Source organism: Motacilla alba, chromosome 2, assembly GCF_015832195.1.
Source record: "Motacilla alba alba isolate MOTALB_02 chromosome 2, Motacilla_alba_V1.0_pri, whole genome shotgun sequence".
Taxonomy (NCBI): Eukaryota; Metazoa; Chordata; class Aves; order Passeriformes; family Motacillidae; genus Motacilla; species Motacilla alba.
Genome location: NC_052017.1, coordinates 105,604,355 through 105,619,545, shown reverse-complemented (window position 1 = coordinate 105,619,545; position 15,191 = coordinate 105,604,355). Strand labels below are relative to the sequence as shown.

At 37.0% G+C, this 15,191-nt stretch overlaps 1 protein-coding gene across 3 annotated transcripts; it reads right to left on the bottom strand.

The window, feature by feature from the left end:
- Positions 1 to 560: 560 nt before the first annotated feature.
- On the bottom strand, positions 561 to 13,638 carry IMPACT (impact RWD domain protein). Of its 3 annotated transcripts, XM_038128672.1 has the most exons (11): positions 13,560 to 13,638; positions 12,615 to 12,743; positions 11,826 to 11,878; positions 11,477 to 11,539; positions 9,351 to 9,436; positions 7,551 to 7,679; positions 7,168 to 7,262; positions 4,870 to 4,943; positions 3,215 to 3,305; positions 1,013 to 1,147; positions 561 to 765 (listed from the first exon to the last, which is right to left on the bottom strand). In XM_038128672.1, exons 1-11 carry the CDS (start codon positions 13,593 to 13,595, stop codon positions 694 to 696), a joined length of 963 nt encoding a protein of 320 aa, XP_037984600.1. In that variant the 5' UTR covers positions 13,596 to 13,638; the 3' UTR covers positions 561 to 693. The 3 variants fall into 3 exon arrangements, with proteins under 3 accessions (XP_037984600.1, XP_037984598.1, XP_037984599.1); XM_038128670.1 differs by lacking the exon at positions 561 to 765 and having other exon boundaries at positions 888 to 1,147; XM_038128671.1 differs by lacking the exon at positions 561 to 765 and having other exon boundaries at positions 888 to 1,147; positions 7,560 to 7,679.
- Positions 13,639 to 15,191: the final 1,553 nt, after the last annotated feature.

The window sequence follows — 15,191 nt, the reverse complement described above, 5'->3', positions numbered from 1 at the left end:
CTGACTGTATGGTCTATTTCACTGGTTCCTTTAATTATGCAATATGAATATCTCATCTTCTCAGACTGCTGGTGTGCCAACCATCACAGAACAATCCTCAAAGAAATTCTGTAGTAGTTCCATCATGTTTCTTAGCTCACTGCCCATGTTCAGTCTTCCATATGTCACCAAGCAGCCCCTGTCTAGCATCTGATAAGGAACTGCACAGGCAGGACCAGGCACTCCAAACACCACACTCAGCCCCATGCTTTCCTTCCACAAAAGAGAATCTGAAACTCTGCCAGTGACCTGGTATATGAATTACTCTAGTCCCACTCTCAGTACAACAAACTACAGAATTCAATTAGTAATACAAGACATGTATTTGACTCCAGGAATGGAGAAGATGAGAAATCCACATTTTCAATTAGTCAGCGGTTGTTTGGTGGGAAGGGGTGGGATGGAGCAATGGTTCCAGATGCTGCTGTGTCCTCATAACAAGGAGCTCACATGTGTAAGAAACAGAAAACTTGTGTCTAAGCTCTACTTCAGAACAGCAGAAGAAATCACAAAACAAGGTGAAAATATATCTATGGCTTTACTGAATTCTCTTCTGAATACAACATGTCCATTCTATAAGATAAAGCAATAAGGTCCAGGGTTTTTTTGTATAAATATGTGCAAAATAATATCTTAAAGTTTTTAAAAAATAAATTAGTGTTCTGTTTTTTTTTTGTTGTCCTTCCTTATCTTTTTGCTCTTTCCAGCTTGTCTAGATGATTCGTCCTGAAATGAAAAACATGCATTGCAAAATTTAAAAAACATTCTTGTAAACCACAAGTATTCTCCCAAGGTTACCCATGAGAATTATTTTTAATATGAACAGTATTCACAGTTCACAGAGATTTATGAAAATTTGGACATGTTTCTCCATTCACGCAGCTTGTATTACTTTTCTTCTGGCTTCATGTAACAGTGGAAAGTCACACAAGTTCACATGCAAATGCCTCCATTCTGGAGGGATGAAACATACCGTTGATGGTACATAGTCGTACTCTACAAGTACATTTCTTGCACAATTGTTTATATGCTTGAAACGATCTGGTCCCAAGAGAATACCTCCATACCAGCGGGACACCACAACTAACACATTGTGGACGTTCAAAATCTGTGAATACAAGAAAGCAATAAAAGTTGTTATCTTTTCATTGAACCTGGTTTACTGCTGACGCCAATTTGAAACACAGGAAAAGTCTGCTATCTCTTATTTTAAAAAATTACTGAGTTACATTTCTTGTTATTTGGTATGATCAGTTATTACTCTGTCACTAAGCTGATTGTCTATTCACACTTTTGGAAGTGTTAGTGGATGAGGCTAATAACAGGCAGGCCACAGGCATTATACATACGGATGTATAAAATGCCTTAAGCTAGTGCTGTTAATACATGCATGTTAACAACCATTAATCATCTCTGTTAAGGAGAAAAAAACAGGTAGCTGACTAATTTGAACAGTACTTCCAGAAAAGTCAATCATTGTGAAAACAGAAATATTCTTAGAATTTTAAAATGCAAAGGACTAGGGCCATGTTCTGTGACAGGAATTTTCTACTCTGCATTTCTGTATTGGCCATAAGTATGTGTATAACAACTCCTGGCAGTAAACAGGATGGTACTAATCCAAAATACAGTTTCTTGTAACCAGAAAGTGCTATTTTGAAATGCTGGTCTGATCTGAAACAAGATTAATTTCTATTAAAAAAAAACCAAAAAAAACCACCACCAACAACAACGGCGACTAAAAACCCTATAAGTTCAGCAACAATAAATGTTTTAAATCACCTAATTTTCATACCAACATGTCATAAGAGCTCAAAACAAAAAAAACTACAAGATCTATGAACATCCAGAAATCAGCCCATAAAGTACTTTAATCTTTTCCTATGGCTGAAAATGGAACTTCTCTTATCCTTATCTCACTCTTCTTCCAGAACGAAAATATTCCCAGTAACTAGGATTACAGATGGAGAATGATGATCCCTCTAATTTACACACATTCACATTTGAAAGTGACATTCATGTCATGTTCTAAACTGGATTTTTATGGAATATTAAGTGCCTAGACAACTTTCAAAAGTGTGTACTAACATGCTGAGAAAAAGCTGGTAATCTCAGAACAAATTGAGGCACAGTAACTGCCCAATTGTATCTTTACATTATTTCCGTAACGATAATGCCTTCACACTTAGAACATATACTTGCATATATTACATAACCTAAGTTTGTTTATTTATTTAACCTTCTCAAGCCTGGTTTGAGTTATTTTAGAAGTTTGAAAAAGTTCAAAGTTAAAAATGTCAAAATGTTTTCATCAACTGTATTTTTTTCAGAAAAAAAAGAGGAAACATGGGTGGGAGAAAAAAAGTTTCCAGGAATAAGAGTGCAACATATTAAGCAAAAGAATATTCAAGCAAGAAAAGGACAGGAAAATAAAACTCCTGTTGTGAAAGGAACATCAATCTAAAATAAAAATAAATATTTTGTCTGTTCACACAGCTAAGTGACTTGAGGCACAGCATTAAGACACACATAGATGTCTCCTGTAGTTGTGCTACTTTAATTATGGTTTTACTAGGGCTTGCATCATGAACCAAAAATTTATCAATCTCAACTCACTCACATTTAGTAGCACCTTCAAATCTTATTTCAACACTTGAAGACTAAAATATATCTGAGTATGAGGGCTACGGACCCCGAACAGAAAACAGCACAACAAAACAGACTAAATTATCAAAACAACTTAGCTCCTTTACTCCTTTTGTATTTGAAGTTCTACTCTGAAAGTTCATATATTGGCGTCTTTTTATTATGCCTACTCAAGGGAACCACATGAAAGGTTCTGCACAGGTCAGCTGTTATATTGTGACAGTCAGCATCTCCTAGTATTAAACTTCTGTGTACCTTACACCACACAGGAAGCACAGCATTTAAAACTTATCTTTTAACCCACTCAAACTATTACTGCCACCTATGAAACATCACTTGTTTCTATGATCTGAGACTTGAAAGTGCTATAGTCTGTGTTTCTCCTTTCACCTTGAGAAAGCAATCATCTGGCTGGCCGGTAGCAGAGCAAAAATCAAAATAGTCTTCTACAAGCTTATTTACCTTGTAGTAATTTTTAAAATCAGTATAAATTCAAGATTTCCAAAAGCCAAAGATTAATTTCTACAACCTGCATAAGATGGAGAAGACGTCCACCTGCTGCTGTCTCTCCATCGTCTTCACAATCCTGTAGGAACGTCTGCTTATCTTCACAGTATATTCTATAAAAGAAAAAAAAACCAAAAAAACCCCATAAAATAGATTTTAAAATGTCTATCAACGAATAATTCTACATGATTAAGAAAGTCTCATATCTTTCATACATGTGTGCATCAATTCTAATTCTCTATTACACATATTTACACGAAAACAGGATGAGGTATAGGGTAAACCACAAGTGTTTACCTGTACAGTAGAACAAGTTTTGAGAAGCTTTTAAACAAACTTTAGCTACTTCAGATAAAGTCCAGTCATTACCAGTTAAAAGTCCCTAAACAGAAAAATACCCAGGTTTTTAGTCCAATAATTGCATCTAGCTGAAACCAACTCTAACAGATACAGATTCAAATAATGGTATACCCCTAGACAAAGAACTTGGACAAAAATATTAATAATAATTAATTATATCTGTATTTCAGCAGCAACATGAAACTATTACTGAAATTTGCCCTTGGATTCTCCATGTCATTTCCCTCCTCAGGGAGCACTGCAGTAAACTTTTGGGTGTATTGTTTCATATAAAAGACAGCTGTCCAGGCTTTATTTTCCATAAGTCATGCTCAGAGGTCTACTGACCAATAAGTTGGTTTGTTACCAACTTATTTCCTAACTTCCGAACTTAGTTGCAGGTGACACAATGAGAAAGAGGCTTCTAGTACTAGATGACAAAGAGGAAGCAGTAAGTATGTGCCTGTTCCTTTTTTTTTAATTTTTTATTTTTTTAAGTGGATTTGGATAATATGAGTGAAGGAAGCCAGATCATCATCTGTGAGAACAGAAATGCCCTCTTTAGAGAAACTTTTTACTTAGGTAGAAGCTTTTACTTTTTGGTAAAATAAGCTTGCACTTGCTCTCATTTCATGTTTCATTAGGATCACGGCAGAATGGGCATGAATGGATAAGCACCTGAGCATGCTTTTTTAGATGACTGGTTCCTACAGTTCCTCCCTTTTATTGTCACTTACATTCCTCAGAAAACCTACACTGCTGTTTGGACTGAGACCAATTCATTTCACATAAGCTATGTTCACAAAAGTTGACAGAGGCAGGTGACTGCCAAACTCATTTTTACCTGTTTCTCATAATCCCTGAAGTTTCTCATATTTCAGCTGAAACTTCATATGCCAGATGTCTGCATCAGGCTTTCTGATTCGACTCTTATTTCAACTGAACATTTTCAGCTATTTCTAAATATAAGGTTGGGGGGAAAAAGAAGTTACTTCACCCAAATAAAACCACATTTAGTTTAGGATGATGTAGCACTTCCATGCTCAGACATACTACAAAAGTATACCAACACATGTTCAAATACACTTTTTTTTTCTATTCCTAATGCTGCTTCACTGTCTTATTTCCTACTGTATGTTCTACTTCCTTGACCTCAAATTCAAAATAACACCTGCAACACCAACCATACGAATAAGAAACCTACTCCCTAAAGCAAAAAATTTCTTTTAATAGCAAAGAATTTACCGGGAAGGAATTTATTTCTCACGTCCTGCACTCATTTGTGAAAGAACACTAAAAAGAAAAATACAAATCAAAAATACAAATTTTGTGTCTCACCTGTAAGCATATATGTTGTGGGTAGCACTTGCAATTTTCTTGTTCTCATACAATTTCTCAAGAACTCTTTTAACCTATAAAAAAACAACAGAAAAAACCCTTCCTTTTACAACAGGGGTTTCATACATCCCTCTCAATATCACTGCTAAACAAACATCTCCCTAATACTATAATGAAACAATTTTATGCTTTGACACAAAATGTTTTGTGTGATAACTCAAGAAACAGCTTATCAGTACTCTCATACTTGTTTTAAACAATTTTCCTGGGATCCTGAAAACAGTTTGTCCCTTGAATATCTACATTGTGTGTATTCATATTATTGCTCAAAATGTAGAAATGTCAAATTGCTTTATTAAACAAGAGACAGTAAGATCCAGAAAATATTTTTAGTCAGCATTCAGTATCAACTGCACCTGCTTACTTTTTCAATAATAAAGTTAAGCTGGAATAGAACACAACATACATATTCCCACGACACACTGCTTTTACTTATTTCACAAAAACATGAGGTTTAGAAAGCCCTAATACATTTCAAATTTTTCCTTTCCCTCAAATATGCTTTTTTCCTGTTTCCACTTGACAGAAAGAACAGTAAAAACAAAAACCATCCTATTAGGCATCTGAAAGTGTCAGTATTTCCCAGAAAACAGATATTCCCATCATGTCTAGGATCTCTTTCCTCTTAAGAAGTACCAAATTCAAAACATTTACCAATATCAGTTTGTCATATGTTTCTAAGTAAACAAGGCGGCAATTGTTCAACCCTTTTCTAGCAAAAAGAAGAGCTTTTGATTAAGACATCATTTTAGTGCATAGCACAAAATATTACTGAAGTGGAGAAAGCTTGGGAAAACATGCCTGGCAAGTAAATTGCCTTCCATTCAAAAACAAATCTCTCAGAGGAGTAATCAACAGACATATTTAATATCTGCCCTAGCTATACTGCGCTATTTCAAATTCTTCTTGAAGAAATTCAACCGACAAAAATCACCTCAAATAAAAGGTATCTCAATGAAAAAATCCTATTATTAGTGGAGAATACTGCTACATACATCTACCTTCTCCTTACTTTGAACACTGAAGGAAGACAACTCGTATAACTTAATACACTTTCATAAACATGGACAGTATGATAAAACAATAAGTTTCAATACAGGGACTTAAAGGACAATTCATATGAAATGATCATCACCTTTGACATTACTCATTTCCCAGCTACCAGGTTCCTAGAAAGGTCCTTTAAAGATGAATTTTTGTCCTCCAGCTGTATCTTCTTTAAGCAAGTCATTAAAATACATATAATAAAATAACTCTGTTAGTTTAGAAAGGCAAGAAATGGGAATCATTGGCTTAATGTATCTTTTTCATTGTAAAATACTCTCACCCTTTTATCATGATTTGTGAGTAAAATTGTTCCTACACATATGAATGTACAATATATGTGAACTTGAAAGGTCAAAGTGCTCCAGAAGGGATGCTGGGATGTAGAGACCAATTCTTATGTTCATATTAGGCAAATTATTGAGGGGGAAGAAAAAACAAAACAAAACAAAACACAGATGGCTTCAAACATTACAGCTTTTGTATAGAGAAATCAGCCTAAACACACTGTCAACCTGTCAGTGTTTTTTCATAGCCACTGAGTATGTAGTCGACCTAGTTTACATGGAACTTCAAGAAGCCCTTGACAGTACCCCTTACCACAAATTCTTTTAAAAACCCTAAATTGCATAAAAAGAAAGCAAAAATTCTCTCAAGGTTTAACTCTTGAGTTAATAAAAGAAAAGAACAGTAGCTTCCGCACTAAAAAGGGATGATCAAAGCAGGCTGATGGTAACAGATGGAAAGCGATGTACAAAAGAAGCTCCAAACCCCTCTCAATTAGGCCATGAGAAAGATTTACTTATGCACAATCCAAGTGTGTTTTTCAATAAAATTCCTTTCTGAAGGAGGGAAAACACTTATAAATCCATTTAATGTGTTAGCTTTTCCAGCTAACACATGACAGACTCGGTAACTTCCAAACTTCTTATGATAAACTTGCCAACATCCAAAAGTCAAATTCCAGTGCTCTTACTCTCTTCCATCTAATGCACATAGTGGTAAAGAATAGCAGGAAGAAGAGCTCCTACTTCACTGTTCAGCTGATAGTGAAAGCAAGAATGACTGCTCAGACAGTACTAGCACAGAAAGATGCACAGACAGACCAACATATCTGGCAAATCCCAAATATTCCAGTAATACTTTGTCAAGCTCAAAGTACAGGCAAAAAGAGAAGAACTGATCTCTACTAACTTGTCTGGTTGTCACCACTGGAGCCAAATGAGCCTGGAAAGTGCTCCTTCGATCTGTGATTGGGTTTCCATGATGTATGGGGGGCAGTTCTTCATCTATGGGTCACAAACAAGGGAGTGTTTCTTTTCTTTTAAGAGGACAGAAACAATGCATGGGGCTACAGAAGTAAAGAATGTCTCAACTTTAAAAAAAGGGACTTATTAAAGCGAACTACAGAAAATAATGTACAAACCCACCGTAAATATACTGCATTTTTAATGACTGTTATTAAATTTTATTGTAATTCTATTGTCACTAATTTTATTCTAAAGCTGAGTAGAAAACCAGAATCTTCGGGTCTCATTTGAATTTTTCAACAGAATTAACATAAGTATATTTTTTACCTTCCTGACCTTCAGGTGTCATGTAATTTAACATTTTAATTTGGTCTTCCTGAGTGGGCTGATAGTCTAGAAGAAAATCATCTCCATCATCTTCATCAACTTCTTCAGTGGTTTTCTTAATATCTGGTTCTATTAAGATACAAGTAGTAGAATTTATTAGACATTTTTTGCAAGACAAGCAAAACAAAATTTCAAACTCTTTTTCTCCAAAGTCTCTGTCTTCTCAGCGCAAAACAGCTTGACGTGAAAAATTATTAAATGAAGAATAGTAATATTAATTACAACAAAACCCAAAAGTACTCAGCCCAGTATAAAGTTAAAAATTCCTGAGAATTAAAAATAAAATACTCATACTATGGGATCCTTCCATAAGACCTTCTGTTTCAATAGTAAGTAACAGTATTTCTAAGAAAAAAAGAACAATAATGTTTACTATTTCCATTAAACATTCAAAATGCTAAGTTTAATCTGAATTTAGGGATCAATTTAAGCTGATGTTTCAAATGACTCCAGCCATTTACTGGTCATTTGGGGCAAAATGTATAGCTGTTGCTCAATGCTACTTCATGAGGGTATAAAATTATTAGATAAAAAATTATTAGATTTGAAACATCTCTCTCAACATGCTTCAAGTATTCTGGGATTCCAAAAAACCTTCATGCATAGAACGTCCAAAAAATAATAGTCAATAACAAAGGAGGAAATATACAGGGTTCTGACATCTGGATTTAGAGCCAAATTAATATATCACAGTTTTATTCCTATTTAGAGGGCCTATGATGCAGGTTTTATAAAAATGAAAAAAACAGGGGTGATAAAACACATCCAAAAATGGAAGCTGTAAGGTTGTGGTCAAAATATCCAAACTTCCAATATTGTCAGTAAAATTTTCACTTTTCAGTGTCCACTCTTTTAGTCACATCAGTGAAGAATGGCTTCTCCAATATCTCTGATGTAGCAACAAAATGCACAGTTTATCGACGGACTAACACTAGACCTTATCTTGAAACCACACTTTAAATGAAATTTTTTTTCTTCAGACTTTTATTTCTCACAGGACAAAGGTAACATCCCTGACAGAGAAAAGTAGTTCTGTTTCCTTTTGCCACGGTGCATGCACACATCACTCACATATTTCATAGCAGTTTAGCATTTTAATGCACAAACCCCGCCCCTCCATTTTTTGAAACAACAACTGAGAATTTACACAAACTTTGTAAGAATAAGGGAGAAGAATCACTGCAACTCTACGATGTACTTCTCATCCCAATAAAGTAAAATGAATGAAAGGACAGAAAAGTAAAAGGATAGAATACTTGGTCATTTGTCTGCATAGTCCGCTAAAGTTTATCTTCTCTTGAATTCCAATCCTCCAACAGTGCACTCAACACCAGAAATTAATTACTGGTAATTAATTAATATAATATAATAATATTAATATATTAATATTAATAATAATTAATTATTATTATATTACATTATAATAATCCTTTGGATTATTATTATAATGGAGGGCAATGCATAATGTACCTGTGGACAGCACTATCCTTTCAAGCAAATAATTTCATTCCTGAGAGAACTGCAGACCTTGCTCCAGTTCACAGGCTACCCCCACCCTCTTTTCCCTAATGCTTTTTAAAAAGGGACACTGCCACTGTAAAACAATAAGCCCTGACACAGGAGACTGTTCTCTGATATTTAGATCTAATTCAAAAGCGGGCCTAAGCTAACTTGTACTGAAATCTTACTTTGCAGTGGAAGAAGAAGGACAATAAAAACCCCATGTGTTTTCTGAAGTACCTGGATCTGAAGACTGTGCCTTTTCTACCAGAACTTCTCGTATCTTCTCCACCCACAAATACAGTATACTTTCACCGAGGTTCTGTCTGGAAGTAAAAGGTCATGGAAAATGAGGAATCACTTTTGCAAATTTCACTTGGAAAGTACCTAAAATAACACACAGATTTCAGACACACAGAAACTGAACGTAAGCTAGTGAGATAAAGAGCTTAAGCAGGCTTGTGTAAAGTTCTGTTTCAGTAGCGCACTGGGTGAAAAACTTATCAGTGGACTGTGATAGTAGGTCAGTGGAGCATTGGAATGAAAGACTAGTTTGAGTAATGGGCAGTGCTATAGGACAGGGAGACAAAGATTTAGGCCTAGGAGGCTTCATTAAGGGGGCACAGGTGTGTATTTAGGTACTGAGGGAGGACGTGATGAACACATTTTATATACACATGTTAGGAGTAAATAAATGCTTCCTTTATGTGCAGCAGGACCCAAACAACTCAAAACACATTTCAAATGGTTAAAATGGTTATGAACTATGCGTGTTTGTCTAAGAAACAAAACCAAAGATTTAGGGCCATAGATATCTCAAGGTTTCTCATTAATTTTATTCTTACTGCCACCATCTGGGCACCAGGTAAGTAACAAAATTAGGCATTTAAACTCTGGTTAATGGATACAGCACTACTGCTGGAAACAATCAAATTCAAATAAGCATACATATTTTCAGAAAAAATATTCAAGCAAAAATAAGAATTTCATGAACTTGTAGCTCTCACTTCAAAATCCAGACTGACTCCAGAACAATTCAACACCCTGATTTCACACAGCTTATTGTACAGAAAAACTGCTTTAACATCTGAAGACTTTTTTTTTAGTGGAGAGAGAGACTAGAAGAGGAATAGAATTTCCCCTTTTACAACAGTAAACAGCAACTTCTCCAACTGTCACCCGATTACAGTTTCTGAATAGTTGTAAATTACTTTGTGTCTCCTAAAACAGACTTGTGATCTATAAATATCCATTTTTTCCACAGCGATTGACAGTATAGTTCATGTTGATTTAGAATGCAGAACTACACAACTTAGATCCCTAGGGACTAGAAACTTGGTCAAACACAATGTAAATGATGCAGAGTATCTCTGTTCATCTGACAAGCATTTATTGAACAGATAAAAGGTTTTCACAAATACTGTGCACATCAGTGATTACTCCCGGTTTTTAAACTGATTAAAATGATCTAAAGTACATACACGGCCTAAAGTACAAACACTTCACTTCCTGCTGAACAAACAGCAGTGAGAGCAGACCAGCGAGGACTCTGACCAGCAGCTGATATAGAGAGAAGGGAGCTGAACCAGCACAATTTGACAGCCTACAGGACTGCACAGGGGGGAACAAAAAAGGACCCAGCAGCTCTACCTGTGGTAGAGATTCCATCAAATCCTTTGAATCTGGACAGCATTAAGGACAACCTCTGTCCTTCTTGCTCCACTGAAAAACTGTGGTGAATATGATCACACAGAACTTTCCACTTAAAATCCTTGCACATTTTTAACAATTCAAATGAAATTTTACTTGCTTAAATGATCTGTTGCTAATTAACTAAGAAACTCAGTTAATAAAAATAAAAAGCCCTTATGCAAGCTAAGCAGTCTCTTCTTTATGGCATTTAAAAAACATTTCTTACGCAAGATGCTCAGATTTCACTGTCTGGGGCATGATTGTGCTTCCCTATGTTTTTATTTCCTTTATTTTATATAATCTCTGGGATCTAAAAAAATTAAATAAACCATATAAAATTACTACATTTTCCAGCCCACTTTCACAGCAATTCAAAATCATGTAATTTGAGTATTTCTAAATGCTGTTTATTCTCACGCATCCATTATGCCCTGTATTAGTTAGCTGCACACTGTGATAATAAAGAGTCCACAATGTTCCGGATTCCAGTTAAGAGATTCTGCATGTGTTTATTTTAAAACCTACATACCCCTTAGCTTTTAAGAAAAACTGGCATGCCACTTATGCTCTAAGACACCCAAATGTTTTCGTATCCTGTGTTTTAACATTCAAGTGCAGAACAGATAGAAACTGAAAATACATTGTCTACTTTTTCTATCCAGTCTCAAACTTACATATATATCTCTTCCAAGCTATTTGCTAGTTCTGTATAATCTTGTCCTCGAAGCCAAGGGGCACTAGAATGAAAAGAAATGCAATGAAAATTGTGCTATATTGTGAAACGTTGCTGCTTCCAACATTCCCAAATAAATATGATGAACACCTTGTAAATATAACTTTGCCAACCATCAAGATTCCAGCTGCAAACATCTTGAAAAAAGCAGGATAAAGAATAGAATATCCTTGCTGGAAACATTCCCCATTGTTGGTATACTTTAATTCAAGGAGTATTTTAACTAAACTTCCACTTACAGGAAAACAATTAGCATCAAACACAAATGTTTGCAAGAAAACATCACCTACTTTAGTTGATAAATAGGTGGCTCTGCAGTTGGATATCCTGGTGGCAAAATCACCTGAAAGAAATTCAGGATATGTATTCATTGCACTACCCTCACCTAGATGAGCTTTACTGAAGGACTCTGATTACAAGCACCAGGACTACAGTTAGCATTACAAATGAAGAAAACAGTTGGGTATGTTGCTACAGAATTACAAGAAACAGTGAATATCTGCATTTAAAACTCCAATAATGGTAATGCATACAATTATGGTTTTTGGGGAAATTTATAAGGATGCAAAATAAAGTACAGAAAAAAAATGAAAGAAGCTGCACACATGGTTACTGGACTTAAAAGAGTTATACCACATTTCCCTAAGTAGACACTTTCATGTTTCTTACACTAAGTAAACTTAACTGCTTTCAGTTCTGAAAACATAAAGTAAGGAGTTGGATCAATTAAGTTGATCCAAATTTCCTTTTGTCTCAACACTTTCCAGAAAGCAAATCTAGATGCAACTGCAGTAGATTGAGTCACTGAGGCACAAAGTCGATGTAAAAGTATTTCAGAAATTAGTCTTAGGTGAAACACACTGAAATGCTTTGGTTAGGTGTGGAATTAGGATATGCAATTACTGACTATATCACAAGCACACCAATGTGTTACAGGAAGAATCACTAAAAAGTCTTATCACAGACTCCAATCCAAAAGCTTCCTAATCATCTGACTAGATAATAAACCATATTTAAAGGGTTTCAATCGCATCAGTCTAACTGCAAAATTAATGCTAAACTTCTCACCACCACTATACCTGCAAACAGAGGGTCCATTTTGGTTGATCCAGACAATCGCTAATCTTAATGCAATAGATTTTTTCATCTTCATCAACAACACACCAATCATCACCATAGATCGATGAAAGGGCTTCAATTTCATCAATCTAAAAAAAAGGAAAAAAGCAAAAGTGAATACCCCCCCCATAAAACCCACACAACTTTGTGTGCCAATCATATTTTCATCTCTTTAAAGTCTTCCTCTTCTACAATTCATTGACAGACGTGACAAGATTGACTGCACTGGAAGGCCCTAAGTATTGGGGATCCAGTCCTGATTCACAGGACTTCAGGCGCACCAGGTTTAAGTTGGACCTTAGGAAGAATTTCTTCACAGAAGGGGTGATTAGACATTAGAATGGGCTGCCCAGGGAGGTGGTGGAGTCACTGTGCCCGGAGGTATTTAAGGAAAGACTGGATGTGGCACCCAGCACCCTGGTCTAGTTGACACGGCAGTGTTCAGTCACAGGTTGGACTTGATATCTCAGAGGTATTTTCCAACCTAACTGACCCTGTGATATTTTTAAGTAACCTTTGTTTAGTTCTCACACCCACACAACAGCTTTTGAATGTCTCTGGATAATCCTGTCATCCAGGCAGTGACAAGGCGAGCAAAGTGACAGGGAGCAGACGCCAACACGCTCCCTGCAGCTCCCAGTCGGGTGCTGCTCCTGGCTCGCTGGATCGGACCCCGGCAGGCGAACGACCCCGAGGGTTCGGCACTAAGCTCGTCCTGAGGAGGAGCAGATAGTCAGCAAATTCCCATAAAGAAAAACCGGGGAAGTGCCTTCCCCCTGGAAATGAAACGCCTGAAGCGCGGCGGTGCAGGCGCGCCACAGCGGGCACGGAGCCGCTCGGGAGCCGGGGCTCACCGGGAGCCCCCTGAAGTCACCGCTTTCCCCGCGGCCCCCTCCGCCGCTCACCTGCTGCTGAGCCCTTTCCGTGTCACTCGCCGCCATCGGACCCGAGGGAAGGAGCAGGAGGAAGGGAAGGAGAAGCAGGGAAAAGCCCAGGGGCAGCCCGGCGCCGCGCCGTGTGCGCAGCCGCGGCGGCGACGCTGAGGGCCCTTCCTTCCGCCGCAGGGACGCCGGGAGCGGGTGCTCCTGCCTCCTGCGCTGCCGCACAACCTGCTGTACATCCGTCCTGGAACTTTTCCCGTATTCCCTACATCCTGTTTTTAAACAAAAGTGTGTAAGCAGTTCTGTTCCACTGAGGATTTTACTGATGCAGCTGTTACAAATGTGTCAAAATTCATAGGAAAATAAAGTGATATACTGAATGTAATATAGTTACAAATGTGAAAAGAATGGAATAAGCTAAGGTTGGTTATGAGAAGATTGGGGTCTCTTTTACTGTCACAGGAGGCTTGCCCAGACAAGTTCCCAAAAGCTAAGGAAAGTGGCTTGCAGGGGTTGGGAAATCTGTTGTCATACACATATCACACGTAGCCTGACTACATTTACATGTGAAGAAGGGGAAGCAGCACGGGATTTCAGGAATTCTAACTAAGTAAAGAGTGGTACACCTTGCTACAGATAGTCAGGGGAGATGACATATCCGATGGTAATCCATTCAAGCCTATAGTCTGTTTCTGGGAAATCCTGTAACATGCAAAGAACTACCAGTAAGGAGATGTTTAACTTGTATATCTTCCCGGACGCGGGTTTTTTGTATTGTAAGCACGGCTCTCAAGCTCTGTCTAGCAGGAGACAAGAAGCCAATGAATTATTCCCAAGACATCGAGAACTGGACCGTTTTCCATCTGATAGCTTTATCCTGAGACCGGAGAAGCTTTGGGACTTACTTGATTAAGAAAAGGACAAAGGACATCCTGGCCTGCGGCAAGAAAAAGAGTATAAGAACTGGACTCAGACACAGCTATGGTGTGCCACTACCACTCTGATGCATGTAGGGGCTTAGAGCTGTGTACGTGTGTCACCCAGAGCTTAAGTCCTCTGTCCAATTCATGGCTGACCCAGATTTTTGTCATTCAAACGCGAAATAAATTTTACACTTTGTTACTTTATCATAATTTGGCTCTCGCAAATTATTTATTCTATTTAATTGGCAATAACATTTATAACACAGCCATTTTCACCTTTTGTTAATGGGACTCTGGATGCAACGATTGACATAACTACAACATTTCCTTTAAAAATTATTTAAAAGAGTAACAGGTGTTTCAAGCAGTTTTCATTACCATTCTAGAAATCCATTTCTTCTGTTTAACCTTGGGAAGTTTAAGGCATCTCTTTTAGAGACAGCACTGATCAGTAAAGATGTCCTTGCGTCTAAAGCATGGGTTTCACCATTTTTGTAATTTATGGGTTTTTCCAGTGTGATTTTATACAGACACAGCTGGGAAGAATTCAAGGTAAACTTCGCTTTGCCTTTCTGGAAAACTTGGAGAATTTGCACCCATTCCAGAGAACAGGATTAGAGTTCAGAATGATTGTGTCAATCAGGCAAAGCTGACAAAACAAAAACTAAAACTAACAACATACAGAAAAGAAAAAAAAGAAAAAAAGAAGGGGGGAAAAAAAACAAAACAGGAT